Source organism: Gavia stellata, chromosome 5, assembly GCF_030936135.1.
Source record: "Gavia stellata isolate bGavSte3 chromosome 5, bGavSte3.hap2, whole genome shotgun sequence".
Lineage (NCBI taxonomy): Eukaryota > Metazoa > Chordata > Aves > Gaviiformes > Gaviidae > Gavia > Gavia stellata.
Window position 1 is genome coordinate 31,576,139 of NC_082598.1, and position 27,632 is coordinate 31,603,770.

The 27,632-nt window shown below is 40.8% G+C and overlaps 1 protein-coding gene across 1 annotated transcript; it reads left to right on the forward strand.

Annotated features, from left to right (window-relative positions):
• On the forward strand, window positions 1-26,138 carry CRACD (capping protein inhibiting regulator of actin dynamics). The gene is made up of 8 exons (XM_059818006.1): window positions 1-135; window positions 10,968-11,132; window positions 13,671-13,739; window positions 15,027-15,209; window positions 16,876-19,957; window positions 21,448-21,638; window positions 22,713-22,878; window positions 25,686-26,138. The coding sequence occupies exons 1-8, from the start codon at window positions 16-18 to the stop codon at window positions 25,844-25,846; spliced, it is 4,137 nt and encodes a 1,378-aa protein (XP_059673989.1). The 5' UTR covers window positions 1-15; the 3' UTR covers window positions 25,847-26,138.
• The last annotated feature ends 1,494 nt before the right edge of the window (window positions 26,139-27,632 follow it).

Sequence of the window (27,632 nt, forward strand, 5' to 3'; positions counted from 1 at the left end):
TCCTCCCATTATTCTATGGGCAGTCGAGCTTTTTCCCATGACAGTATTTTTATACCTGATGGGAGAACAGAGAGTGAACAGGCCGTCCAAGCAATGTCACAGGAGAACGTTTTAGGAAAAGTCAAAACTCTTCAGGTAAGAAATTGTAAGTGGGAAAAATATTTAAAATGTGGTGGAAAATGGTTTCCAGAATGTGTTAAATGCGGATAAAGGTGGGTTGCTTTTTGAATAGCCTTGGGGTGGTTTCTCAGCCATGTAAATTGCCTGGCCAAAAGCCATGTAAATAATTTGGATCATCTGCAGAAGATCTAGGTTTTGGTCTTGAAAGGTACAGCAGTGATGCTGCAAGCAAATCTGCAGAAATGTCTGCATCTTGTGGAACTCATTTGAATTGAACTCATGGTTTTGGCATGTCCTGGCCTTAGACCTACAGATGTGGTACTGAGTGAAAAAATGAGGGTGGTGTTGGCAGCAGGGAATGGCATGCAGAGTGAGACTTCTTTGCAAAGCTGATTTAATTATCCTTTTATGCATATTACTTTTTTTTTTTCTCCTTCTTTTTCTCCTTATCCTTTGAATGGGTCTCATGAAAGGTGGATATGTTTATCTCTCCAAAGCAAACAGCACATAAGTAAATACATAAACAACACGTTGAGGATATTTGCTTCTAAAGAACCCTTCTTTTCCAGAACTCTGTCCCATTTGTGCTTTTACCATATTTTTGCTTTACTCCTTGTACCTATGTAAGATTCCCAGCCCTATGCCTATCTAGACTTTGAAAGAGCTGTCCTTCAGAAGTACGTTTCAGTTTATTGCTCAGGATGCTGACACACCCTGTCAAAATGCTGATAAATTTTAAATGTTGTGAGGGTGCTGTTAGCCTGTAGCTGACTAGTAAAATACCATTGATTTCTTTTATTTCCAAAGTCTACCTGTGGTCCATCTTTTCTGGTAAGTGAGAGATCACGCACAGTAGACAGATCCGACATTCAGGATGAAATTGTTCCTTCTTCCTGCACGGTGCTGTCAGCAGACAGAGCACCTGAACGGCATTGGCTGTGCTGACTGTGGATGAACTTTGAAGTCGAAACCATGCTAGGACAGCTCCAATTTCTCTGTGCTGTTTTTTCAGCTTAAATTTCCCCGGGTCAGGGAGATTCAATGCATGCTACTTTCCAGGCTAGAATCCATTATATTTTAAATGACTGCTGACTGTGGGCAAAGACGTGAAGTAGTTGGACCTGTCTTGCAGAATGCTTGAGTGTGCTTTGGATACAAAGCTCATTGACTTCTGCCGAGAGCCGTGCCCTCCGTATCTGTTGGATCTCTTGTCTTGGCTTGAGTATCTTAGCTTTTCTCTGAATACCTTTTCACTTTGTACGAGTGGCTTCTCCCATTTCCAAACTCACCTTAAAATTTTCAATAGAAATTATTGCCTTCACTAAACTCAGAGACGTGATAAAAAGTACAGTTACTGCAGTTGCTAACAACCATCCTCGCTAAGCAAAGGGTAACTCAAGAAAATTAAATGAAAAATAATCACCCTTGAAGGTCACAAAATAAATAGCCAGTGATAGGCTGTTGCTCGTGTGCACTTTGCACGAGCCTTTTTTTGGTGTGGTTACTTGCATGTATTTTAAGGGGGAGTGTTGTTTCAGCTGCTTGATTTCAAAAGTGTGCCTACCTTTTTATTTAAAATTGAAGGACAGTAGTTCATATTTATCACTTTAATATAGCTGCAACCCAGCCTGTAACAATGTCCTTGATCCAGCTTTTCCCACTCTGCTAATGATGGTGATGTCCAGAGCAACCCATTCAATCAGAAAGCAAATGCATAGCAGATTGAGTGACACTTTTAACTATTTACATATTTACACAGAAGTTATATATTCATCTAAATGTCCATGGATTTTTTTCATAACCCCATGTAAAGGCTCCTTACAACAAGCCCAGGGGCCACCTCTTGTATCTGCAAAACCTGCTGCCCAGCACATAACTGTCCCCATTTCCCTGGCCATGATTTCTGCAGCTGTTCCCTGAGTTTTAGGACAAGATCATGCCAAAACCCTGTTGCACATTTTTAGGTTGACCTTAGAGTTGAGTCCCAGGTCTGACCAGTTATTTGGACTATCACTCCTGTCTGAAGGTTTTATGCACTCCATACCCCATCCTTTTTTTCTGCTGTAGTATTCTAAAAGGAGACTGTGTTTGCTGCATGATTTTCCAGTCACAGAAAACACTGATACTCAGTCTTCAGTTATCAGAAGCTTGTATCTACTTTGAAGTCCCTTTCTGCAAGCTCACTCCCACTGGGACCATCTGTATTTCTTTAAGTGGTGGAACAAAAGGAGACAGCCATCTCTTCTGAAGAACGCTCCACTCCTTAAAATCAATTCTGAGGCCAGCTCCCAGGAAAGTCATTGCTATGCCACCAACATTACTATGATTTTGCTCAGGCTTATATGTCACGGTGGAAGTGCAGCATTTCCAGTTTCCATTTGCCTGGCAAGATGCTTCTCAGTAAGGAAGTGTTGCCAGGATTCAGTGCCCTGTGCTGGCTCTGAACTTGCTGTATTCCAAGCAGACATCAAAAGCTCCGCAGGTTTTAACCTTTTTCAGGACTTTTTTTGGGGGTGGTACAGTGAACATTCCTGGAAAACTTAAATCGTGTTTGGAAGAGGCACCATGCTTACAAGCCTAACTGATAGCATGGTGAAAAGGGTTTTGATATCAAAATAGAAATGCAAGCCATTTAATACTGATGGTGCTGGATCTCATTCTGCTGGCCACCAAAGTGTTTCCCCCTTCTCACCTTGCATTTATGCTGACTTTGGAGTGTTGATGGACCCACAAAAAATGTTGTGTAATGGTGCAAAACTCTGTAGCACTCTGGGCAGCTGGCCAGCATATGCACTGGTTCAGCTTCTTACTGTAGAAATTCTCTCTTTCTGATCATGTGTGCAAGGTAAATTAGTTCTTTCTGGCATAGCTCTCAATTCTTTGTATTGATTTTCAGATTGGCAGCATTCATCCTATCAGGCTTTCTGTAAATGGATTTGGTTATGGTCAAAGGTTTTAGTGTGTGAGAAGTCACACACGCTGAGAAAAGCCTGACTTCTCGCACTTCTGGTTAACCTCCAATAGCCTTTGTGTATCATGAAGTTATTTTGTGTTGGCTCAAGTCACCTGCTGTTGTAAAAGCAGTCTTTTCCTTGTCCTTTGGATCTGCTGAGATTTATCATTACCTAGTTTTTAAGATCCAGTGTAGAAAGCCAGCCTGAACCTGCTGCCACAAAGAGATGGTACTCCAGGCACTGGTAGTCTTAATGCTGGACTCATTTAGTTTCTTAGGATCTGGTGCTTTGCTTTTCATACCAGACTATGAACGAGACACAAGGAATATTTAAAATCTAAATCTAGCAGTGTGAAAGAACCAATCTAAAAGAAACTCTGGGAGCTTCTTTTTACATCCTTCCCTTTCATAAGATAGTGGAGTTTTTTTTCTTGCATCAAAGTGTGTGAGATCAACTTCCTTGCATTTTGCAGCCGTGACTCTTCTTCCTACTACTGATATTTGCCAGAAATGGTCAGCAAATGAACAGAAGACAGTTTTTGTTTCAGATGCACAAAAACTAGCAAGTAAAATGGAAACTTGTTTTGAGCCATTATCTCCCTTTTGCTGTGACAGAACTGTGGTGCAGCACTGCTACTGCCTCTGGAGGCAGAAGGACAGCTTGTTTTCCACCTCTTGCCTTCACTGAAAGTATCTTGGGTCATCTGGCATCCATGAGGCTGCGGCAGTTGTTAGCTGCAAGAAATATAAAAGGTTGACTGTGGCATATGGCTTATTGCATTTAGGAACTACTGGGCTACATCTTTTCTGCTTCATGTGGCCACGGGGTTTAAAACAAACCAACCCTCTGCTCTGTAAATTTGTAAAACACCCATTTGTTACACAGATATTAATTATTATAAAACATGTCTTGGGAATCCAGACTTCCTGGTCAAATGCTGAAGGACCACTTTTAAATTCACATTTCCCTGGCTTTGTAATGATGAATGTCCCCAATCATCTTCTTGCTGTCAGAGCTAATGACTGTTCAGGTTTGGATCCCATTTCTTTTAGTCATTAACATATCTTAGCTAATGATCAAGCCCGTGCTTCCACTACTGTGCATTGCGTATCTGTATTCTACCAGCCATTCCCATTGTTGTTTCTGTTTGATATTGCCCAGATCTCAACAAAGCTACAAAGTCATTTGCTAAATCTCAAAGCTATTATCTTTTAACTTGATGCTCTGCATTTTATAGAATTGGGAGTGAATTTTCACTGCATGCTTGCCCAGCTTTGTATTTCTTGCAATTCAATTCTTTGTTGCCAATATTTTCTAGTGCCACTGCAGCCTAATCGTTTTCTTCACATTTGACAATTGTTTTCACTTTATAAACTGAATTCATAATTTTTTCTTAATCATTCTAGCATTTCTGGGGCAGACTCCCTTTTTCCTATGACCCTATTAAGCCCTGGAAATGAGCTTCCATTTTCCTTACTCACATCTGCTTTGCTTCCATTTTCCTTACTCTGCAAGGAGAGACTCAGGTGACAAATGCCACAGATCCTGTAAGTAACTCCAGGCTTCTCCAGAAAATCTTGCTCTTAACACATGAGCATCTGTAAGTGGTCCATTGCCACTGTATGGCAAAATCTTCATTTGCATCTGGATTATCTGCAAATATGTATCTCTAGAGATCCATATACAGTTTGCTTCTTCATGATTCTTCTATTTTGGACTCTCCCAAAATCTTTCTTGACATGTAATGCCCTAAACCACATGCTGCTCCAGCAATGGAGAGTGGAATAGTTCCCTCCATGCATCTTATATCCAAAACATCTGTGGTAATACTTCTTATTTTTCTCCTTTTCAGTAGGTTTACATATTAATTTTATATCTAGTTTACTTTCTAAAGCCTCCAGCTGTACCAATATAACTTCTCACATGATGTTTTCCAGTTTACTCTCTCTCTTTGATTTAAAGAAAAAAATAATATTGCTTATGTGGGTGTCTTGCTTGTTTAGATACGCTGTAGATTTTCCTGTTGGCTAAAGAAGTCCACTCACTTCCATAGAAAGAACAATTAGGTAAACTGTCTTTTCAGCCTAGAAAAGAAAATATGAGAGAGAATATGATAGAGATGCATGAAATCATGAGTGGAATTGAGAAAATGAATAAAGGACAATTATTCAGGCTTTCACAGCATGAGAACACATGAGCATCAGTTGAAATGAGTAACACTTTCAAATCAAAACAATTACTTCCTAATGCATAGTTGTACTGTAGAACTCATTGTCATACAGCACTGTTATTTGTGAGATATTTATAAAAGTTCAAAGAGCTATGAAACAAATTCATAAAAGAAAAGTTTCCAACTGGCTATTGACTCCAAAAGTCTTCAGATGCCACAAATCACTGGAGCGTTTACAAGGAAAATCTCAGTATGGGCTTGGCCTGTTCTCATATATTCCCAAGCAAGGCATTTGATTTTTGGGTCACTGTGGGAGACGGTACAGGACCAAGTGGAATTTCAACAGTATGGCTCTTCTTAGGAAAGTATTATTGATTATGTCATTACTGCACAACTATGTATAACTAGAAAACATAATTTCAGTTATTTGTGTATCTGGGCATTACAAACAGACATGAAAAATAGGTATTTGAGTTGAAGGCAAAATATGACCAGCATTTCTTGTAAGACTTGTTTGAATGGAATCAGCTGAAATAGTACACTCTCTTTTAATGGTTTTTAACTGAACAGAGTAAGCAGCTCAGCAGATCCGGTTTTGGATTCACTCCAGGCACAGAGCCATAAGAATGATGTGGTTTCAGGGGGCTGAATCCAACATGCATGCAAGCAGGCATGTGCACAGAAGAGGAGCCAAATTGGAGTGAAAGAGGAGATGTACAGCCCAATCTGGGCTCTCTGCCGGTTAATATGGAACGTTTGTTCTGTGGCATTTCCTATGCAAACACAAAGAGTGCTTTTAAAGTATAAGCTTTTTAATTTGCTGCAGGTGCCAACTAATGCAGAACAATTTAACTTAGGAGTTTTATTTCTGAAGTTATTAATGGTAAGCTGGTGTCAAGATGTCAGGTAAATAGTATCACTTTTAGCAAATTATTTTGCATGAAATAAAAGTGGGCCTGTATCCCGGTCCAGTTACTGAGGAAGATTTTAAAAATCAGATGAGTGCAAACTTTTTTTTTTTCTAAATTCCCAGTATTTATTTGCCTTTATTAGATGTGCAGCCCTGCCCCTCAGCTTACACTGAATGGCACCGCACTGATAGCCACCCGGGTTGGGTGTGAATAGACGAACTCTCATTCACCTCTTGAATGATGATGTTTACCTCATCCCCATTACCTTGGGATGAGGTAAACCTGGTCTGGAGCGCAGCTTGATGAACCCATTCAGAAACTCCTCTGTGAGTGTGGTCCCTCCAGCTGTTATTTCATGGTATAATTGTCATATGTGGTAGCCATGCTGTTTCGCTGCTGAGAAGGGTCTGTAAGTCCTGTGGAAATACCTGTCCACTGACTGCAAACTGGGGAACTGGGAAAGCCCATTGGAGTTAATAAGGCTGGAAATGGAAGGTGCAGGCAGGAAACATTCATCTCTTTCCTCCTTCTTCTAGCCGACAGCTAGATTTCGGCTAGGATGGTGACTTCTGGCTGCTAAAGTACAAGAGACACAAACCAAAAGAGACCAGGTTCATTTAACTGAGACCAATATGCATCTATGGAGATTTCTGAAAGGGTATTTAAACAAATGACTGCGCAATGGTAGAAGAACAAAAAGTCATGCCTGCAACATCTCATGACCAGCTTTGCAAATAATCCTCCTTAGGCAACCATCATCCACAGGCTGTCAGCACAGGAAATTCTCAAGAACAGAGGATTTGTAGTTTTGTGTTCAGAAATATGTCTAACTGAAACTTTTGAGAAATTTAAAGCAGATGCTCCTTTTCAGGGAATATGGCCTCTTCTCAATGGCATTGCAGCTTAAATTGATGTAACTCTCCATCTCTGATTTGAACTGTCTGTGTGTGTTTTTCCAAGTAAGAGTTGTGGGTTTTTTCTTTTCTTTCAGGGATGATGCATTTTTAGAGTTCTTATGATTGACCAGGTAGAAAACGTATCTGTATGAATTTTTTGAGAGAGGATAATTGCATTGTAGTTACAGTATAAGCACATTTAAAAAAGAACATGGAGCAGGTTTAATGTTGGTCTTTGAAAGCAATATGAATAAATTTACTCAATGGTAACAATAATGACGCTCGTGGCTTGGATGGGTGCACTCTTTGCTGGGTAAAAAACTGGCTGGGTAGCCGGGCCCAAAGGGTTGTGGTGAATGGAGTTAAATATAGTTGGCGGCCGTTCACAAGCGGTGTTCCCCAGGGCTCAGTTTTGGGGCCGGTCTTGTTTAATACCTTTATCGATGATCTGGATGAGGGGATTGAGTGCTCCCTCAGCAAGTTTGCAGACGACACCAAGTTGGGCGGGAGTGTTGATCTGCTCGAGGGTCGGAAGGCTCTGCAGAGGGATCTGGACAGGCTGGATGGATGGGCCGAGGCCAATTGTATGAGGATCAACAAGGCCAAGTGCCGGGTCCTGCACTTGGGTCACAACAACCCCATGCAATGCTACAGGCTTGGGGATGAGTGGCTGGAAAGCTCCCCTGCGGAAAAGGACCTGGGGGTGTTGGTTGACATCTGGCTGAATATGAGCCAGCAGTGTGCCCAGGTGGCCAAGAAGGCCAACGGCATCCTGGCCTGTATCAGAAACAGTGTGGCCAGCAGGAGTAGGGAGGTGATCGTGACCCTGTACTTGGTGCTGGTGAGGCCGCACCTCGAATCCTGTGTTCAGTTTTGGGCCCCTCACTACAAGAAGGACATTGAGGTGTTGGAGCGTGTCCAGAGAAGGGCAACAAAGCTGGTGAGGGGTTTGGAGCACAAATCTTCTGAGGAGCGGCTGAGGGAGCTGGGGTTGTTCAGTCTGGAGAAGAGGAGGCTGAGGGGAGACCTTATCGCTCTCTACAATTACCTGAAAGGGGGTTGCAGAGAGGTGGGTGTTGGTCTCTTCTCCCAAGTGACAAGTGATAGGACAAGAGGAAACGGCCTCAAGTTGTGTCAGGGGAGGTTTAGACTGGATATTAGGAGAAACTTCTTCACTGAAAGTGTTGTCAGACATTGGAACAGGCTGCCCAGGGAGGTGGCTGAGTCACCATGCCTGGAGGTATTTAAAAGACGTGGGGATGAGGTGCTTGGGGACATGGTGTAGTGGTGGACTTAGCAGGGTTAGGTTTGCAGTTGGACTTGATGATCTTAAAGGTATTTTCCAACCTAAACAGCTCTATGATTCTATGATTCTAGTAAGCTGATTGAGATTTTGACATTTAGTATTCAGCATGAGCTTTGGAGATTAGAATGCACTGAAAGAAATTGGCCAATGGACAACTATTAGTGGAGTTCATTTAAGCTAAATTTGTTCAAAAACCAAATAATACAGAGAAGAGCCTTCTACCCTGGAAGGAATGAGGACTACTGGAGATTCTTCTTCAATCTTCAAACTAATTTATGCAAGTCTGAGCAAATAAACTTTTAAAACTTTGAAGTAATTTAAAAAAAAAAACCACTCTGTACAGTCCATAAATATTGAGGATCGACTATATTTCCTGGAAATACCAGGAAAACAACACATTTTTACAGCAGAGTCCTCAAGCCATTCTTTTTAAAGCACAGACCATTCTCCACAATAGCTCTATCACCACACAACTCCCACCATGCATTGCACACACAGTAGATCAAGAACTTGATCAGAAGATCAAGAGAATAACACACCATCCCTTCCTCCAAAACACATTGCAAGCAATATATATACACGCATGCATGTTCTCACCGTGGAACAGAGGCACAAATTGTTAGTTTCTTGGGTAGTTGCTCAGGTAACGCTGACGGTTCCAGTTTTCTGCCTGGGACAACAATTTGTCTAGGACTATGGCTTCTGTAAGAAGAAAGGAGCAGCCTTAAGAAACTGTTCTGAAGTAATTTTCTACTAGCATCAGAGGACCTTGCAGGAATACAGCAGAATTACAGAATTGCAGAATTGCAGCCTTCACACTAATACAGACCCATTTCCTCTCTCCACCTCCTATTTACATAGTGGAAACATATAAGATCTCAAGTCAGAGAGTTGCACTAATAACACAAAAGCTGGATAGACTTTGTGAAACCCTTGCCTTTAGACTATGGGTGCACTGCCAGTAATCTAGGCAGGAATAAAACTCTGCCATTCAAAACTGCCCACTATGCCAAAATGAGGTACTAAATGAATTTCATTACTTTCTCCCAATATCCAAATGGGCATAAATAATGTATAACTCAATGAGGAGACTGAGAAAAACTATTCTAGTTTCATAACGTGATTATGTGGAATCTCTGCATGTACTTTTTGTCTTAATAGTTCAATACAGAAACCTGGTAATGTTTTGGGGTGATATGGATGAACTTTTATATAAGTGTCTAGTCCACTGGGTAACAATGGCAACCAAGACTGATCTGACCGGAATCTTTTTAGAGGTCCGCTTGCTGCTACTAAAGGACATCTTACCTAGCCAACTGCTCACCTAAGCCATGCTACTGATTCTGTGCTATAGGAAAAAGATACGTCTTTGTTTTACATGCTACCTACTCCAATCTTCTGCAGTTCTCAGGGGCAAACTTGTGTTGGGTCTGTGTACATACCTGACATTTCCACTGAAGAGAAGCTGCACAGTTGAATTGAGTATCACTGAGCTGTAGATGTGCATAGCAACAACAAGACAGAAAAGGGAGATCTCTTTTGGAGAATTTTCTGTGCTTGAAAGAAAGTAAAGCAGCAAAATAACACGCTTCCTTCCTTCCTAACTGAGAATGATTCCCTGAAATATTTCAGGAAGAAAAGCTATCAATAAATGTTCCTTACTCCATTTGCTTCTTCTAGAGAATGTCTTCTAACTCTTTTGCAAAAGGTTCACTTTCAAAGATTGTATGGTATTTGTCTCTGCAGTAGCCAGGGCTGTAATTTCTGTAATTCACCCTACCAGAGGACAGATATTATATGCTACTTATTTTACTCATCTTACACTTGATATAAGTGAAGCATACTTTCTTGTAACCCTTGAGAGAAGACTACTTCAACAAGGAAAATAAATGGTGGGAAAGATCTTTTATCCATTCATCTACTGCATGTCCCCTGCATAAACTTCTTTGTGTAAACACGGTGATGTGGCAGTCCACATGAGCATGAGCAAACATGAGTTTGTGCTCTGTTCCTACAAGATCAAGCATCTAAAAGAAGCTGGGTTTCCCTTCCTTTGTGGATTTGCCTCCTCTAAGGCAGGGTTATGCCAAACTCTTAACATTTAAAACTTATGACTAAACATTACAATAAGAATACCTTTAAGACCTATAGATGCATGAGATGCAGGGCTTGGGGGCTGGAGAAGAAAAAGGTTGCCTTTTGGGGCTGTTTTAGCTTCTCAGTGTACACTTGGCTCATGATCTTATTTCTTTGAAACAGTAAGGCTTCATAATTAGCTTTTATAAACAAAGTCTTAATCTAGGACATAGATCAAAAAAATAGAAGGAGTGTTTCAAAATTCACAATAAGTTTGCAAAAGTTGGCAACACTGATGAGAGCTCAAGTTGATCATCCAAAATCATGCAATAAATTCCTGACCTGGGTCACTTTGCAGGGAGAAAGAAGAGGGGGTGGCCATCGTGTTGCAGCAATGTGAGCCTCAAGCTGATTGTTTTTAATCCAGAGTCAGAACTTGTCTTGAGTGTTTCTGTGCAGCTTTCACATGGAGAAGGGGCTTGTTTTGCTCATAATATAAATACCTTTTTTTCCTTTTCTTTTCTTGTTTTTCAGCAACAGTTGGCCAAGAATATAAAATTTGGGCAGCCTCCACAAATGACAATTTCTGTGAGGACAATGGGGGAGGCAAACGCTAGTATAGAAGAGGATGTGTTGCTCAGTAGCCCCATGGAGACTGAGACTCAGCAGGACACAGTGATCTCAGACAGTGGTAATAAAGTAAGCACTTTAAATTGATGTATTCGTGGATTATCGTGGTACTAAAACAGTGAAGTTCACTGGGGTGTAGCAGATATCTCCAGTGAGGTGTAGCTGAGCTCAGTGGGCTGTTTTATGTGGGTGGGATCTCTCAGCTCATGCTTCTTGGACTGGTGAGAAGCGTGTGCTCTTGACATCCTGAGCCAGGTCACACAGAGTTACTGTTTTGACTGTCTGCTCTGAACTTCCAGCAATGCAGACATCACTTACAGTGTAGCTAGAAGACAGGAAATTTTTCTGAGACAGAAAATGTCTTGAAATATGGACTTCCCAGCATGGAAAGTTGTGCACAGCATCAAATGGCAAAACCGAAAATCATTCCAAAATGAGAGGGGTCTGGAGCCTAAATCTGTAAAATCCTGTGTCTTGGGGTAAATATCCATATTTCTCATGGACAGGAACTGAAGGCAAAGAAGGGGGAGAAACATTTTGAGAATGCTCCCTAAATCCAAATGTCCAGTATAATTCAAATAATTATTCAAATTATCCATGAAGATTTTGATACCGGGAACTGTAGACATTCAGGTGTCCCGAAAGGGCTTCTTCAGGCAGTGAAGAAACACGGCGAGTGATGGAAGCTCTCTGGAAATCCTCTAAGACGATACGGGTTCTGTGTGTTGCTGTAATGGCTGAAGGGAGCGCAGGGGACAGAGGGACATCCTTCCCTGCCCGCAGGAGGCTGACTTTGTGCCTGGGAACCCTTGGGGAAGGCACGCAGCAACCCACCACGTGCGTGCAGCCTGTAAGATCCTGGAGGGACACCAGGGCATGGACCTCAGCTCATGTTCACTGGCACTAGTGCTAGCTACGTGAAAGGCAAAGGCAGTAAGCGTCCTCTGCAGCTCATGCCTATATTCAGCCGAACACACAGAAGGGAGATTTGAGACTGAGGTGGCCCAAATTCTTCATCAGTCTTCAAGGGGCAACATAGCTCCTCTATGACCACTTCCTTCATGGCTGTGGTCAGATCTGTCAGGGAGCCAGGCGTTTGGGTAGGACCTGCACAGTCACACCTCTCCCTCTGCAGTCTGCAAGGATAAAAATGCAGTCAAAGGTATATTTCTCATGCTTCACAAATACTCCTTTTTGAAGCAGTCAGTTAAAGTGAATCAAGAGCATCCTGCGTGCACAAAAACTGCAGTGGTATTGTGGACAAGTTTTGGCTATGTACCCTGGTACTAGGCGAGACTCTGTGTTTGATACCAACATACATTCTCTGCGGACAGTCTTCTTGCTGGGTCCTGCAGGAGACCCGAATGTCACCTAGTGACTTCCAGCTCGAAGGAGAAAATAATTCAAGCACTAAAAAACCATTGGAGTATCTTTGTGTAATAAGGAGGGAGAGATTCAGTCCTTACAACCTACTCTTTTAAATATTATGTATTGAAAACAAAATTAATGTCCCTTTGCATAGTTCTTTTTCCAAATACTGAAGGAGCAGACATCCCTACTCAGAGGAGATTGCAGACACCAACAAACCAACGCTATGTGCATAGGGTCAACCAGAGCACTTGCTACTTTCCTTTTCTCTTACTGTGTGCTACTCATTACCTGCTTTATCAGAGATTTCTGGTGCATGGCAGCTTGCCTGGTTTCTGCTCCTGTCTCTGCTGTTGGCCTTGTAACTCCTCTGCCTGTTTATTTGCTTAGGTCCTTGGGGGACGGGGTGGCTTCTGTCTGAAGTTGGTGGCCAGGACCACATAGCGCTGCTCTACTTCAAACAGGTTTCCTGTGTTGCTTTGGGACTTTTGATTTTCCCCGACTGAGTAACTTGGATCGATGGCAAGAGTTCTGTGTTTCATTTAACCTCTATTTGTAAAGTTGATTTTTTAGGCTTTATACTAACAATCATGTGCACCTGGTGTAATGGGATCCCAGCATTCATTAGGTTATGAAGTAATACTGTGATATAATGATCAAAGCCAATGTTTCTTGGTGCGATGAATGCTGCTTCAACCTCTGCGCCTTAAAAATCCCCTCCTGTGAGATGGCTTGGAGAGGGATGGTGGCTAAGGAGTCCTAGTGACTGATAGGCTCTAACTGCTCTGGAGGAGCCAGTTTGCTTTGTAAGAAGAGGAATTGTCAAGAATCTAGAGTTTAAACTCTTTGCAGCAGAGGTAATGCCTGATCAGGTTCCTATTCTTTTTCCTTAGGTGTAGGTCAGGAGAAAATAAAGTTATTAAGAGCTGATTGAAATCCTACAAAGCTGTGCTCTTTCATTTGATTTGGAACCTGGTTATTTTGCTAAGGAAGTGTGAGTGTTTTACCTTTTGTAGTGTCTTGTAGCAGCAACTGCTTCTGTACAGACAGCAGTGATTCAAGGAATAGCAAAGAAACTCATAGCATTTAGGAACAAGAATTGTCTATCCGTTGATCCTGTAGTGGCAGGACACAGGGTAAAAATCCTACTCTAACATGCATGATTTCACAAGTCCTTTGAACCATATTTATTAGATACTTTTCATTTTAATATTTAGCTATTGTAATCTTGTTTTCTAGTCCACTGACACCCCAGATTTGTCGAGAACAATGAATTTGCCTGGAACAGGACATGAAGTGGAAGAAAAGGTAACAAAACTTTTACACTCAGTTTGCACCAAGTTAATTTCTTATTTTAGTTATTAGAAGCCTGACAGTCAGTTTTTGCTTTAATACACATTTCATTGTGCCATGATCATCCGAGATTTTGTGAACGTTGGGCAGTTTGGGGGCTAGTAAATAAGCAATGACTAAGATTGAGAAATCTGTAAGAGTTGGTTGCAGCAAACAGCAGAACTCAGTCTCTGCCAGTCTTGCAGCATTCCTGCATTTGATGTATTAATCATACAGCCATAATTTTCGTAAGTATTACTACTACTTTGTTATGCCTACATGTAATGCAATAAGCGTATGCAAAATGTTCCATCAGCTTTTAAGTAATTGGTTCCCTAATTAGCATATGTTTAACCTCAGAAGATTACAGAGCTGTCTTGAAAACAATGTATGTGATTTTCTTTCCTTACAGAACATGTTTTCTCCCTTCTTTTTTTTCTGTCGTATTTTTCCACTTGGATTGTGCCAAATACCAGTCTCAGGATGATAGCTCAGTGACTTACGGGAGAGACTGATTACAGGCTCACTCTTACTCGTCTAGACATACAGTGCCACTGTATTTATTCATAAGAGGAGTCTCACTAAATCACTTTGTATTTGCACTTTCTGAAACCAAGTATTTGAAGGGCAAGAGAAAAAAGTACCAGTTAAAGCCAGTATTTTTGCTGTTCTTTGGTGCTAGCTTGGACAACTCCACATGACTGTGGAGGGAAGGTTTTCCACAGGCACTGTGCCAGTCTGAGATCCAATATCATAGTCATCATCTCCCATGCAGATAGTACAGCTCTGTAGCTGTTCTATTATAATGCTTAGTTAAGGCAATCTGACTTGCTCTTGCCTAAAGTGTATAATCTAAATTATTAAAAGATGTAGATATTTTTTCCATAGCAAGCAAACTTTAACGTGTTCCAGTGTTTGATGTTGCTTAAAACTCTGCCTCTGCCCTTCCCATTCCCAACAACTTTTGAGTGGAACTAAACTGTGAAAAAACTTCAGTTAGAAAGGTCTAAGTAGATTTTAAGTGAAAAGTATAGAAACGTGTAGTACTGGAAATAGGAAAATATTACAGCTGTAACTTTCATGTCCAAAGTAAGTTCATGATTTGTATAATGGAAAAACAGGGTTTGAACTCTTTTCTGCTAATAACTCCTTTGAGTTCAAAACTGCAAAGGCTTTTCTTTGTGTGTGCATTATTTATTTATTTATTTATTTAAATGGAACAAATAGCTTAATAATAGCTTCTTGCATTTGTGATACAAACAGGTCACTCCAGTCAAATCATCTCGGCCAAAAAGACAATTTTCCTGTTCTGGCACAATTGAAACAATCAATTTGGATGCAGTTCCCCAGGCTGTTGCTTGTCTAGACAACAGTGCAGCTAAACACAAGCTGTCAGTGAAGCCAAAAAAGCAGAGGATGTCAAGAAAGCACAAGAGATTAACAAAGGTATTGAATCACTGGTGAAATGGTGAGAGGAGGGGGGTTGCTTTTGAAGCTGGGTACAGACTAACCATAACTGAGTGCACCAGGAGTAGCTGTAGACAGAAGACTGTCTTAAGATATGACGAACACTGTTAGAGACAGTTTTTGAAAGCTTCTTCGACAAATCTTGTGTCTTCAGGGCAAAACAAAATGCATGCTTCTTTCATTTTGTCTTGAAATCAAGGTAGTGACCTAAAGATGAAACCCTAGCTGGAGAGAAGATGCAAAGAAGTTTTAATATGGCCAGTTGAGACAAACACTACTTACACCTGAAGTACCTTCAGTAGGGTTTTACATTGGGAGAGCTTTCTGATTCTAGTTTTTCTAGTAAAAAAATTTGGTCATAAAAGTCTGAAGGATATCTGCCACTGTTAATGGTGCTCCATTATAGGCAATCAGATAGTGCAAAATTTGGTTGGGAAAAAAAAATAGATTCTCTAAAACTGGCATGTGTTCTGACAGTGATAATATCACTGTCTTATAAGAAAGAATAAGACTTAAGTAACACAGCTCTTGCTACAGCTAGAGTGAATTATCAAATCCTCACTTCGTACACTTACTGCGTGGCTATTTTGTTTTTTATCCTGACATCTTACCAGTGCTTGTAAATGGGACAAGACTATTCAACTAATACAGGGTTCAGGAGAGGCCACTGTCCTTTCTTACGCACCTTTTGAAATTTAAACCTCTTGTTTATACAGAATGTTTAACTGGAGCCAAATGATGGCTCAACAAATAATAGCTAGACAGGGCATTAGCTGAGCTGTTTTCCTCAAGGGAAGTGCTGGAAAGCACTTTTCAGGTGCAGCTCACCTTCAGACCATGTCGCTACAGAGACAAGGAGTAAGCTGTGAAGAAGACCTGTATTCAGTTTATTGCAAGTATTGCACCCACGTGCCAGGGCTGTGGGGCAAGCACGGAGAACCAGAGATCAGCAGTTAGTACGTGCCTTGGTACAGTATTGCTGGGGAGCTCTAGGTTCTCTATCCATGGCATGGTCCCACGGTTCCTGCAATAGAACTGGAGTCTCAGCACAGCTAATGGAGGAAGATATCCTGGCTCAGCGTTTGTGAAAAGCAACCAAATTGTGTTTCCCTGAGAAGTGTTCTTCCCTGGATAGCATTGCAGAGCTCTTTTCTGCAAGCAACAGCTTCTGGCTCTGCAAGTAACAGCCAGATTTGCCATGAAAGAACTGGCAAAACAATGCCCTTAAGCAGTACTAATTATTTCAGGCTTAAAGGATGGAGTTCTAAGCAGTAGAATAGGCATATGAAACTTGTGCTCTATTCCTCAGCCTTCTGTAAATTTGAAATGGCAAGTCTCAATCTGGATTAGCTCATGTACACCAAATGGTGATTCAATATTTAGCATTATACTGTTATCATTGCTGGGACGTTTTCTGTCTTTTAAAGGCTATCATCCAAATAGGTGAGAGGCATGGGATATGTGATGATGTGATCCATAAACTGGGGTGGGTGTATTGGTGTGTTGGCTCTGGATCTAAATCATTGTTTAAAAAAAAAAAAAAAAGTTGTTTTGCATTTGCAACTGGTTAATTGTTTCTTCACTGTAAAGAATAACAAGCCAATAGCCAATATTCAGTAACTCCAAACTTGTCTCCCAATTTTAGGGATCACAAAGTTTAACAATAACAGAATTTGAGCCGGAGGACCTAGAAACTCAGCTATATGGAGACATATACCCAGGTTATAATGGACACATCATAGCAGACAAGCTAATCCAGAACAGAGATGAGCAGAAACAGCTTCAGCTGGCAGAGGAGAAAAGAATTGAAGATCACTGGGGCATCTTTGAGGCTGAAAGGATAAGGCAGATTGTAGAAATGGAAGAACAAAGAGAAATGGAAGGGCAAAGGTGCCAGGAACTTGAGCAGGTGCAAAAAGAGCAGGAAAGAAGGCATTGTGAAGAAGGGAGGAGGCAGTATCTCCTTGAAGGAGAGACATCTTTGAAAATAGAAGAGCAAATATGCCATAAAGAGGAGAGAAGACTGCTAGAGGCTGAAAAGAGGCAAGAGCTGGAGAAGCAGAGGCTGAAGGAGTTGGAGGGGCAACAGGGACGAGAGCTGGAGGAGCAGAAGCACCAGGAACAGGAGGAGCAACAGGGACGAGAGCTGGAGGAGCAGAAGCACCAAGAACAGGAGGAGAAACAGAGACGAGAGCTAAAGGAGCAGAAGCTCCAGGAACAGGAGAAGCAAGAGAGACGAGAGCTGGAGGACCAGAAGCGCCGGGAACAGGAAGAGCAGAGTCATCGGGAGTTAGAGGAGCAGAAAAGGCAAGAGCTAGAGGAGCAGAAGCATCAGGAATGGGAAGAGCAGAGGCGCATGGAGCTGGAGGAGAAACAGAGACAAGAGCTGGAGGAGCAGAAGAGGCTAGAGCTGGAAGAATTAAGGCAACACGAGATTGAAAAACAGCGTCAAGAGGAAGAAGAAAGAAATTGGCTGGAGGAACAAAAAGAACTCAAGGAACAAAATAAGGAAGAAAAACAGAGACAAGAGCTGGAAGAGAAAGAGCTTCAAGAAGCTGAGATAAAACTGAAGCAGGAGAAAGAAGCTGAGAGCCTCAAACAACAGAAGAAACAGGAGGAAAAAAGGCAGCATTGGAAGGAGAAAGGCGAAAAGACAGCTAAGGAACAACCCCAGCAAGTAATGGATAAGAAAAAGAAACGGGAAGAGCAGAGAAAACACAAGCTCACAAAACAAATGCACATGGAAAGTGCAGAGGGTGTGCAACAAGATGAACTGAACCAGCAAAAGGAACAAGATGAACTGAACCAGCAAAAGGAACAAAGTGAACAAGAATGGAACAAGCTGGAAGAGCAGAAGGTAGACACAGAAGAACAAAATCTTCAGCAAAACCAACAAGAAAAATCCTTGGAACAGCAACAGGACAAGGATCAGTTGTGTTCTGGAGGGGCTGACAGGCATCCAGTAGAGGAGAAGCTCCAAGAAGGATCAAGAGCCCAAAACCTCAAGCAGCCAGAAAAAGGCAATAAACCAGCAGAAGAAGTCCTAGCCCAGAAACTGAAGAGAGAAGTTGAGGCTCAGGAACAAAAGCGAATAGGGGAAGAACTTAGGTGGCAAGAGGTAGATGAAAGACAAACTGCATCCAGACCCTTCACATTTCAAGTGTCTTCTGGAGATAAACAGATCATATTTCAGAAAGTAAATCTGAGTCCAGTCATGCCCATCAAAGGAGCAGGACTCTCTTCTCCATCCATCAAAGACTGCAGGATGCACACTTCCAGCAAGGGCTCTCATACACTCCCGTCATCTGTGTGTGTACCCCATACAGCTATTTTGGTTACTGGAGCACAGCTGTGTGGCACAGCAGTTAACTTGAACCAGATAAAGGACACAGCTTGTAAATCGTTACTTGGCTTAACGGAAGAAAGAAAAAATGTGGATATTCCTTCACCAGAGAAGGCCCAGAAAAAACCCCAGGATCCCAAACCCAGCAGCAGTAAAATGAAATATGCACAAGAGACATTGAACAACCAGGCCGTACTAGCTGAGTGGGCTTCTATCCGTTCCAGGATCCTAAAGAACGCAGAAAACAGCAAATACAATGAGAGAGACCGAGTAAGTGTCTGCAGACACAGTGATGACTGGACACCCCGAGGACGGGGTGCTTCCCATGGCAACTTGAGGAAAACCCTCTCAGCAAATGCAAAGTTCTCAATAACACCAGCGTGGCAGAAGTTTTCAGAAGCTTCAAAAAACAGTTCAGATGCTGAGAATCTAAGTGTGGCAAAAGGCAATGAAACAGTGGCTGTGGGAAGAACCACTGGCTCATCCACTGATTTGAAGGAGGTTGTGGCTTCCACTTTTAAGGATAACTTAGCTGAAAAGGCTAAGGAGAAAATGGAAACCCATAGTGAAATGACAGACAACACAGAAGGCTGTAAATTTGCAAAAGATCTTCCATCTTTCCTTGTTCCAAGTTTTCCTCATTCTCCAGGTAAAGAATTACCCCAGGCAGAACTGCTGGAAAATCAGCAGAATGACAGCATAAAAAAAGCAGATAAACCAGCACCAAATGGAGAAGAAAATGTTTCTCCTTTTGGGATAAAGTTACGAAGGACAAACTACTCTTTACGTTTCCATTATGATCAACAGGCAGAGCAAAGGAAAAAGAAAAGATACAGTGCAGGAGATAGTTTTGATGGTGTGCCAGACCCACTTGTTACAACTGAAGGTGAGAAAGAATCCTCTGGTTTTGCTCCACAGGAGAGTACATCCCCTGGCATGGGGAGAGCAAACGTCCCTGGCATTTTAAAAGACTCAAAAGACTCTTCAATTACTGTGGTGGAGATTTCACCACCAGCGAGCACACCAGTGGTCCTACCAGCCACCGGCCAGAGTGCTTTACCCCCTCATGAGAAACCAGCATGCAAGTCACTGGTCCCACAGAAACCTGCTTTAGCTCCAAAGCCCACCAGCCAGACACCACCATCATCTCCTCTTTCTAAAATGAACAGGTCAAACCTAGCTGATACCCTAGGGCAAAGGTTGGTTAAAGCTGAATCAGACGGTGGCTGGAGAAAAGAAGGCAGAGCAAATGCAGTGCACCCCACACCATCCAATGAATACAAAAATGAAGAGGAAGAAATCAGAGAAAAGAAGTCATTTTTCCCATCTATAAGTATTCCATGGAGAGAAAAAAATGACAAAAAGCCTGAGCCATTGAAGAAAGGTATGTATTTTTCAAAGGTCATTTAGCTATTGTCTGCATTTCCAAAATTAGATACTTGAGGTCCAGAGGAAGACATTTGGTCTTAAGCTATAATTTTTACCTGGCATGTTATTTGTGGAGCACCACTACTTTGCTTAGGGTTGTTTGAATGAATGGGACTTCCCGTCCCGACAATTTAATTCAGAAACACGTGAACTCGACGTGACCAGTGCAACCTGCTTAAGAAAGTTAATTTCAAGGAGTTAACTGAAGTTTGTGTGTTTTCCTTGGTAGAGATGTTACCTAGTTAGTCAGAGGATGGACTCTGTGTCCCATGTATAATGGTGTCATGAGAGCAGAGGGAATAATTTTTGTCATTTACATTATATTGTTTCTATTTTTTAGGGGAATATTATCTAGCTTAAAAATATTAAAATCTAGGTCCCCTTATAGTGCTTATCCTGGGCAAATTCTCTATCTATCTAACCCAATATAGCTGGGCACAGGAGTCTGCATTTCAGAGGCACTCTTCAGTAATAGAAACAATTACAGCAGCCATAGTGGCTCTTCAGAGGAGAGTTGAAAGCCCCTGTGTCCTGAAATAGCATTCTGTACAAGAGGAAAAATTGCCCTTTCAGCGTAAGGACACTGAAAAGAGCAAGGCAGGAATTCAGCATTTAATTGGGAAATCCCAATTTTTTTCCATTCTTGAATTTTGCAAGCATCACGACACTTCTAAAATTGTATCTCAGTGGAACTGCTGCTTACTTTTTACAATTTTTTACACTTACTCCTTTCACTTCCATTTTTAAATGAGGGTTTAGGGAAACTAGTTGGAGGCACAGCTGCTGGCCTGGGAGAGCAGGGCCCGGGCCAGTTGAGGGTTTCTGTGCTCACTGAGCTCCGCAGGAGGCCCTTTGCACTCAGTGCTGCTCCCTGCCACTCACAGCTCTATGCTGGGTGCTAGCCCGAATTTCATGAAGGGTACAGGAAGTCAAACACTCCAGTGGCGATTTAAAAAAAAAACATTTTTTTAAGAGGGGCTGCATTTACAGGAGTACGTAATTTCAGCCCCCATCTTTTGGCTGAATTTTGGACACTCTTCTTCCCTTAAATACGGCTGGAAAACCAGGGAACTGCAATACCTAGTAGTTTTTCATCCCTTTCATCAGCGGTATAAAAAGTCAATGCATATGTATCACTTTTACTTAAATATCTCATGTGGTGGCAGTATTAGGTAGTAAATTAGGCTATAGCTCTGAGAGTCTGGGCTAGGCTTTTTCACAAAAAAGGATAAATTTGGACAGCTGTATGAGTGTGTTGAATTAGGTCTTATTCTTGAGTCATAAAAACTGTTTCAGGTTTTGACCTACAGTCCAGGAAGGTCTGTGAATGGCATGGCATTCAATGGGCTTAGCTCCAGAGTCTTCACAAGGTAGAGAAGTTGCACTGGTTTGCTTGAGACAAGAGATGTGCATTAGTTAATCAACTCTTTTCATGTTTTCTTTCAGAAAAACCTGTCCTCCAGAGCAGGCACTCTTTAGATGGCTCTAAATTCATGGAGAAAGTTGAAACTTCACAACCACTTTGGATTACATTAGCGCTGCAAAAGCAAAAGGGGTTTCGTGAGCAGCAAGCTACAAGGGAAGAGAGGAGACAAGCCAGAGAGGCGAAGCAAGCAGAGAAGCTGGCTAAAGAAAATGTAAACAATCTTTAGAAACCTGCTCATTAGAAATACTGATACCATAAGTATAAATGTTAGCCAGTTTTATTATGTGGAAGGGAGGTTTTTTTATGTTTGGTTTGTAAGATTTCATAAAAGCTAAAATGACAGTGAGTAAAAAGTATTCTGAAAGTCTGGAGTTCCCTTTTGCAAAACTGAGACCTCCAGGAGAAAATACGGTGCAATAGTGTGACAATTTTAGTGTAAACTCTGATGCCTTAATATCAGGTGGTAGTGAATGGCAATCACTAGCACAACCACTGTGCAGATGATGGAACAGAAAAATTGTATGCAACGTGGTTCTTTCAAAGTTGAGTAAATAAGATGTTAAGGCTTAATGCTCGTGCAATAACAGCTGGGATACTCATTTATAGGTGAATATAGGTGAATACTAGTTAAGTTTGAATTTATTTTTCTCGTAGCATGTATTATTTGGATAAGATGTAGATGAATGAAAGAAATGAACCGTCATGTAAAACATCCAAATGCCTAAAGCAGACACTGAATTCAAGTATCACTTCTTTCCTGTTCTCTAAATAGCTGTTTACTATCCATGGTTTTCTATTAGTAAGAAAAACACTTCTACTTACAGTACAGAGGTGATGCTACACAGTGATGCTGTATATAGATACCGCAGATGGTAAAAAGGGATAACTAAGTATATTTTGATGTTTGTTATGACACACAAATTTCTGATGGACGCATGCATAATTACAGACATAGATAATTGGCGGAAGAAAACAGCAGTGGGCGTGAAGTTGCCCATAGATACACACTGTGTTTCAGTGCTGTATTTAACAGGTAGGGCTGGCTCAAACTGTTCAATATTTTGACTGAAATGACAACATGACAAATTTAACTTTGTGGGTTTTTTTTTTACAGTCCATAATGACTCTTAGTTTAAGAAGTATTGGAGTGGTTTGATCCTTTGCCAAAAAGGAAGGTTAAGGAAAGGACAGGTGATGAATGAAAGCATCAAGTGTGACATCTCTTACTTGTAGCCATTACATGACAGATTGTTTCTCATTTAGCAGTTTTTCTTCTCTGTTCCAGGCTGCTGTAAGTAATCAGTCAGATAATAAAAGCAGCAGCAGCAAAACAAGCACACTGCAGAAATCTACAACTCAAGAAGGGGAGAAGAAAATTGAGACTGCTGTGTCAAGACTAGAAAGAAGGGAACAGCTAAAAAAGTCAAACACCCTTCCAACTTCTGTGACAGGTACAGTGAGAGATTCATATTTACAGTAGGAATGATGCACTTCAGAAATGGTATTACATGTTTTTGAGAAAGTGAATGAATGATTTTTTTCTCCTATACTACCCCTAGAATTGCAAATGCATTTGCTTTCAGCAAGGAGCAAGGCAGCTTGTCCCAGTCTCATGTGCTGGCCATTACGCTGGATGTACATAATTTTAACAGGTTTTTAAAGATGGACTACTGCATTTGCTTAGAAATGCCCTAGTTCAAGTTAAAAAAAAATTCGTCTGTCTCCCCAAGCCATATCCAACAGTATTTGTAGAACACGACTACTGCACATTAGGGGGATTTGATTTACTGCAAATTGCAATTGCAGTACTGTTTTACCTTTAGGTTGGGGGTTAGCTCAGAGGGGGAATGATACTTAACTTCTACAAAGTGTATTTGTGTAGGAAATGAGGCATATTGTGTTCCCACCCACCCCAGTTTGCCAAGGAGAAAACCTCACTCCAGAATATTTGGAATTCGTATTCTTGTTTCATTCAAAAACACAAAAACTCATCAATACAGTTGAAGGTAGCCTGTCACTTTGAATTTAGGACTTCTCCGTCCCAGTCAAGTATTTGGTATGGAAGGTTGGAACCAGAACCTACTACCTTATCTGTCACTTTAGTCAAACTAAACCAATTACATATTCAAAAGGCAGGCACATTAAAATAAATACTTCCCCAAAGGCATAATAGTTTGGGGTGGTGTAAGGTGGTTGTTGAAATAGAGACTTGCCTGATATTTCTGTAGGCAACATTAGTCCTAGGCAAAAGGTTTTGGAGAAGAGTACAGATCGGTGTCGAAGAAACCTTTTTACAAGTTGCACAGTAAATAGTGTGTGCTTCTTGGAAAGTAAATCCACGTATCAGCTGAATCTATTCAGTACCACTCCAAGCCAAGAACTATGGAAAGCAACTATTGAAAGCCATGAGGTAATTCATTGATGTGATCTGTAATAGTAAAGGCTAATGCAGTGCTACTTCTACATTACAGACTGTTCCAAGCTGAGCAACCCCTGCGCATGCCTATGTTCAGTTGGTTCAGCAACTGCATGTCCACACTGCAGCTGCACACCAGCGCAGATATCCCTGAGAACTTGTTTTACTTGCAGCATCATGGGTTGGACTAGATGGTCTTTAAAGGTCCCTTCCAACCCAAACCAGATTGCCCATAGATTGCCCAAAACTTTCCTGCTGCCTGTTAGCCTGCTTTCAGTGTCCAAACTGGCTTTGGAGGTGGGCAGCTGGAGAAGCTTTACAGCATTCCTGACAACCTGTAACAGGGCTCTTTTGCAGCCCTACCCCAAAAGATTCATGAGTGTGAACCCAATTATCCTTGGTCAGTCTGTCTGCACTAGAATGAGAGTTTCGGGAGGAAATTTTGAGTTACCTAAAGTGAAAGCATAGAACTGTGTTGGCCCTAAAGGAAATAGTGACTGGATTTCTGTGTGATTGCTGGTTACATTTGGAGTCAGGTAGCCATTACCAATTACACAAATATACTATATACAAGTATTTGTTTATTATGGATGATGACACTGATTTGGGTTTCCCACAATTAGGAGAGCATTTAAGGCAGAAGACCAGGCTAGAACATGTTTAAAGTAAGAATTTTCTGAGTCCTCCTCTAAGGACATTAAGAAAACACCCAAAACTTGAAGAAGTTGGTATATTTCAGACTTGCACTTCAGTCTTGTACAACAGGAACTGATAAGAGGGTGTAACCTTTAAAATAGCATAAATTACCATAACATTTAAAATAATTAGCTTTTCAAAGTGTCTGTCTACAGCAATAGCTGCTACTACTGTTCATTTACTTATAGCTAAAAATACATGATTAAAGATATATTAAAAACAGTTTTTGCCATCCATGCAATTTTAAAGCTTTTTAAAACATTCAAAACCTGAAAATGAAATGCAACTAGAAGTAATTTGAACTGAATATGAATATTTAACAAAAAAAGCTTTTTGGCTTATAAAAAATAACACATGTAAGGGGAAGATTAGTGAGGAGTTATTTTGTAACTAAGATTTTTAGAGTTACTCCATCGGTTTCAAATAGGACTCATTTCTATGCAGGCTGCCTTCAAGGGCATTCACTATCTCAGAATTAAATAATCTTCCCACTCAACTTCTACAATATACTTCTACAGTTGTGCTCTGTAAAGTTGCTTTTTAGAAATCAGTTGCTTATTCAACACGTTTTCTTGCTGAGACAGCTGTTTGTCTTAAATATACTATTTTAAAGAAAATGTGACAAACAGCTATTGGAGAAAGCTGGTTCATTTCTTCAGGGTAGTCTCATGGGAGTGGTTAACTGAGGCAGAAAACTATAGGACTGCTTTCTTCTCTGTGCTTATTTAAGAACTCTAATCTGAAGAGGCAATCTAAATCCTACTGAATACAGTTGGGTCACATGTGTTCAGCAGCTGCATTACCAAAAAAAAAAAAAAAAAAATCCAGCTTTATTTCTCATTGTTTGCTACATTGCAGATGTAATTAAAATAGTTCATGTAAAGAAGACGACTGGCAAATTGGAAATGTTTTCTCTGGATCTCACAGAGACTGAAAATTTTGTCCCTATTTTTGTGAGTTCCATTACTTGGAGTGACCGCTGAAAAAGGAAACGCAGCTCCTCCTAACTTGATTATTTTGCTAATACAATAAAAAGTAAGATTTAACTAAAAGGGTTGGAAGTGAAATCTCTAGAATCCTGCAACAAAGTACAAGGTTCAACTAACGTTTTTTTTTCTCTTCCCCTCCCTACCCCATCAAAAACAGTGGAAATTTCAGATTCTGTTCCGTCAACCCCACTGGCAAAGGAGGTCGCCAAGAGATTCTCTACACCTGATGCTAACCCTGTGTCAACAGAACCAGCCTGGCTTGCATTAGCCAAGAGGAAAGCAAAAGCCTGGAGTGACTGCCCACAGATCATAAAGTAAACTGTAAAATTACATCTCTATTGCTGACCATTAATTGCTTTCTTTTTATTTATTCAGCTTTTTACACGACAAAACTGAAAATGCATGTATTGAAGGACTGAAAACTGAACTGATTACCATTTTGCTCTAGCTCACTGTCAAGTCTACTCAAGTCACATATTCCATTGCTTTGACAAATAGCTAAATGAGATCATGGCAAAAATTTCAGAGTCAGACTCTCTCAAAAATTTAAGAATGCTTAGACACTGGATGTAAATTTCAGCGAGTATTACAAGAAGGGCCAGAACTTCAGTTCAGAAGCTCCTTAAATTCTATGAGTGTTCAGTTATGGAATTTTAGATCTCCGCACTTAAGTGGAGATCTCAGAAATTATTTTGTCAACACTCCATTGTTGAAAACTAAGGCAAGATGCATGTTCCCTTCTCTTATTCCTAAATTTTTTTTAAGTGTTAAACTGTATGAACTGTCAGTTCTACCTGCTATTTGAAAGCTTCTTCCCTAATGAAGAACTTTGGGAAGTATCTTTCCACCTGCAAATGCTAAGTAGAAAGACAGTACCATCCAAATGCTGAGGCAATTTCTTTCATCATAGGATTAATACACTATGTCTATATTCCCTCACTCCTAGGAAGAAAATAATTCATCCTACTTAACAAAAAAAACATTATTTAAACAAAAGTCAGAAAGTTTTCAGAAAGAAGCCAGGGAATCAGTGTTTCTTCCAGTCATTTAAGTAAGTGCGGCACTGTTTGTGCTTGGCCATATTTAAAATGCATAGAGACAGTGATTGCAGATTACAACTTCAAATCAATCAACTGGAACTAAACTAAGTAAAACTATTCCTGTGCTCATGTAGCTGTAGAATTAGTCTCAGTGAGTTCCCACAGGAGTAAGACTTGCAGAACTGAAGTTAACTGAGAACTGAAAGCTAAGTCAGTGAGAGTCTCAAGAGTTTGAACTCTGCATTCTTCCTGATTTTACTGCACATGCAGCTTCAGGTAGTTCAGATAATTTCCTGTACTTTGACCAATACAGCCAGAACACTTCAGAAAGAAGTTTACTTACCCCATCTCAGGTATCTGCTGTGGCAATTGAACACTTTATTACTTCTTGTAACTAAAACAGAAATGTTCACCCCCCTCCCTCTTACAAAAAAGGATAAAGTCCATAATGTAATAAAAATTTTACTATCCTCAACTCCCACAGAAATAGCTAGGTCTACATTTTAAAAAGTCACCCCAGTATATAAATCTGTAACACACCTGAGTTTGTTTTACAAGGAAGTCTTTAACAAATTTGAACGTCTCCTTCTTATAACCATAAGGCTCAAAGGAACCTTTTAGCCTACAATGTCATAAAGGGAGAGATTTTCATGAGAAGAAATTGTATCATTATAGAACGATACCACATGCGTTTCATTTTAGCCAAACTGCTGTATGCAGCATGAGTAGTTGCACTTTAAATTATGCAGAAAACAGAATGAAACCTTCCCTATACTCCTGTTCTGAGAATCAAAAAGGGCTTGTCAGCTAAAGTCACTACTGAATACACTATTTCCCACCAAACAGAAAACAATGGTTCAGTATCATGGTTACAATAGCACAAACACAGTGGACATGTTAGATTGAGTAGATGTGCAGCAGCAAGATGGGGGTTTTTGGGTCTCTTAAGCCATCAGTTTTGCTCAGTTTCATATTTAAAACCAGAATCTCTAAAGTAGCTTTTTACCCTTAGTATAAGTATTTAGAATGTTTTATATAGCAATGGGGCAATGCTGCTCTCAAAT

Bases quoted from the DNA above. Each gene is read 5' to 3' on its own strand.
- CRACD (XM_059818006.1), top strand. From the start codon at position 16: ATGGGCAGTCGAGCTTTTTCCCATGACAGTATTTTTATACCTGATGGG. The intron at 11,133-13,670 runs GTAAGCACTTTA...CTTGTTTTCTAG, and splicing joins TCTCAGACAGTGGTAATAAA to TCCACTGACACCCCAGATTT. The intron at 13,740-15,026 runs GTAACAAAACTT...TGATACAAACAG, and splicing joins GACATGAAGTGGAAGAAAAG to GTCACTCCAGTCAAATCATC.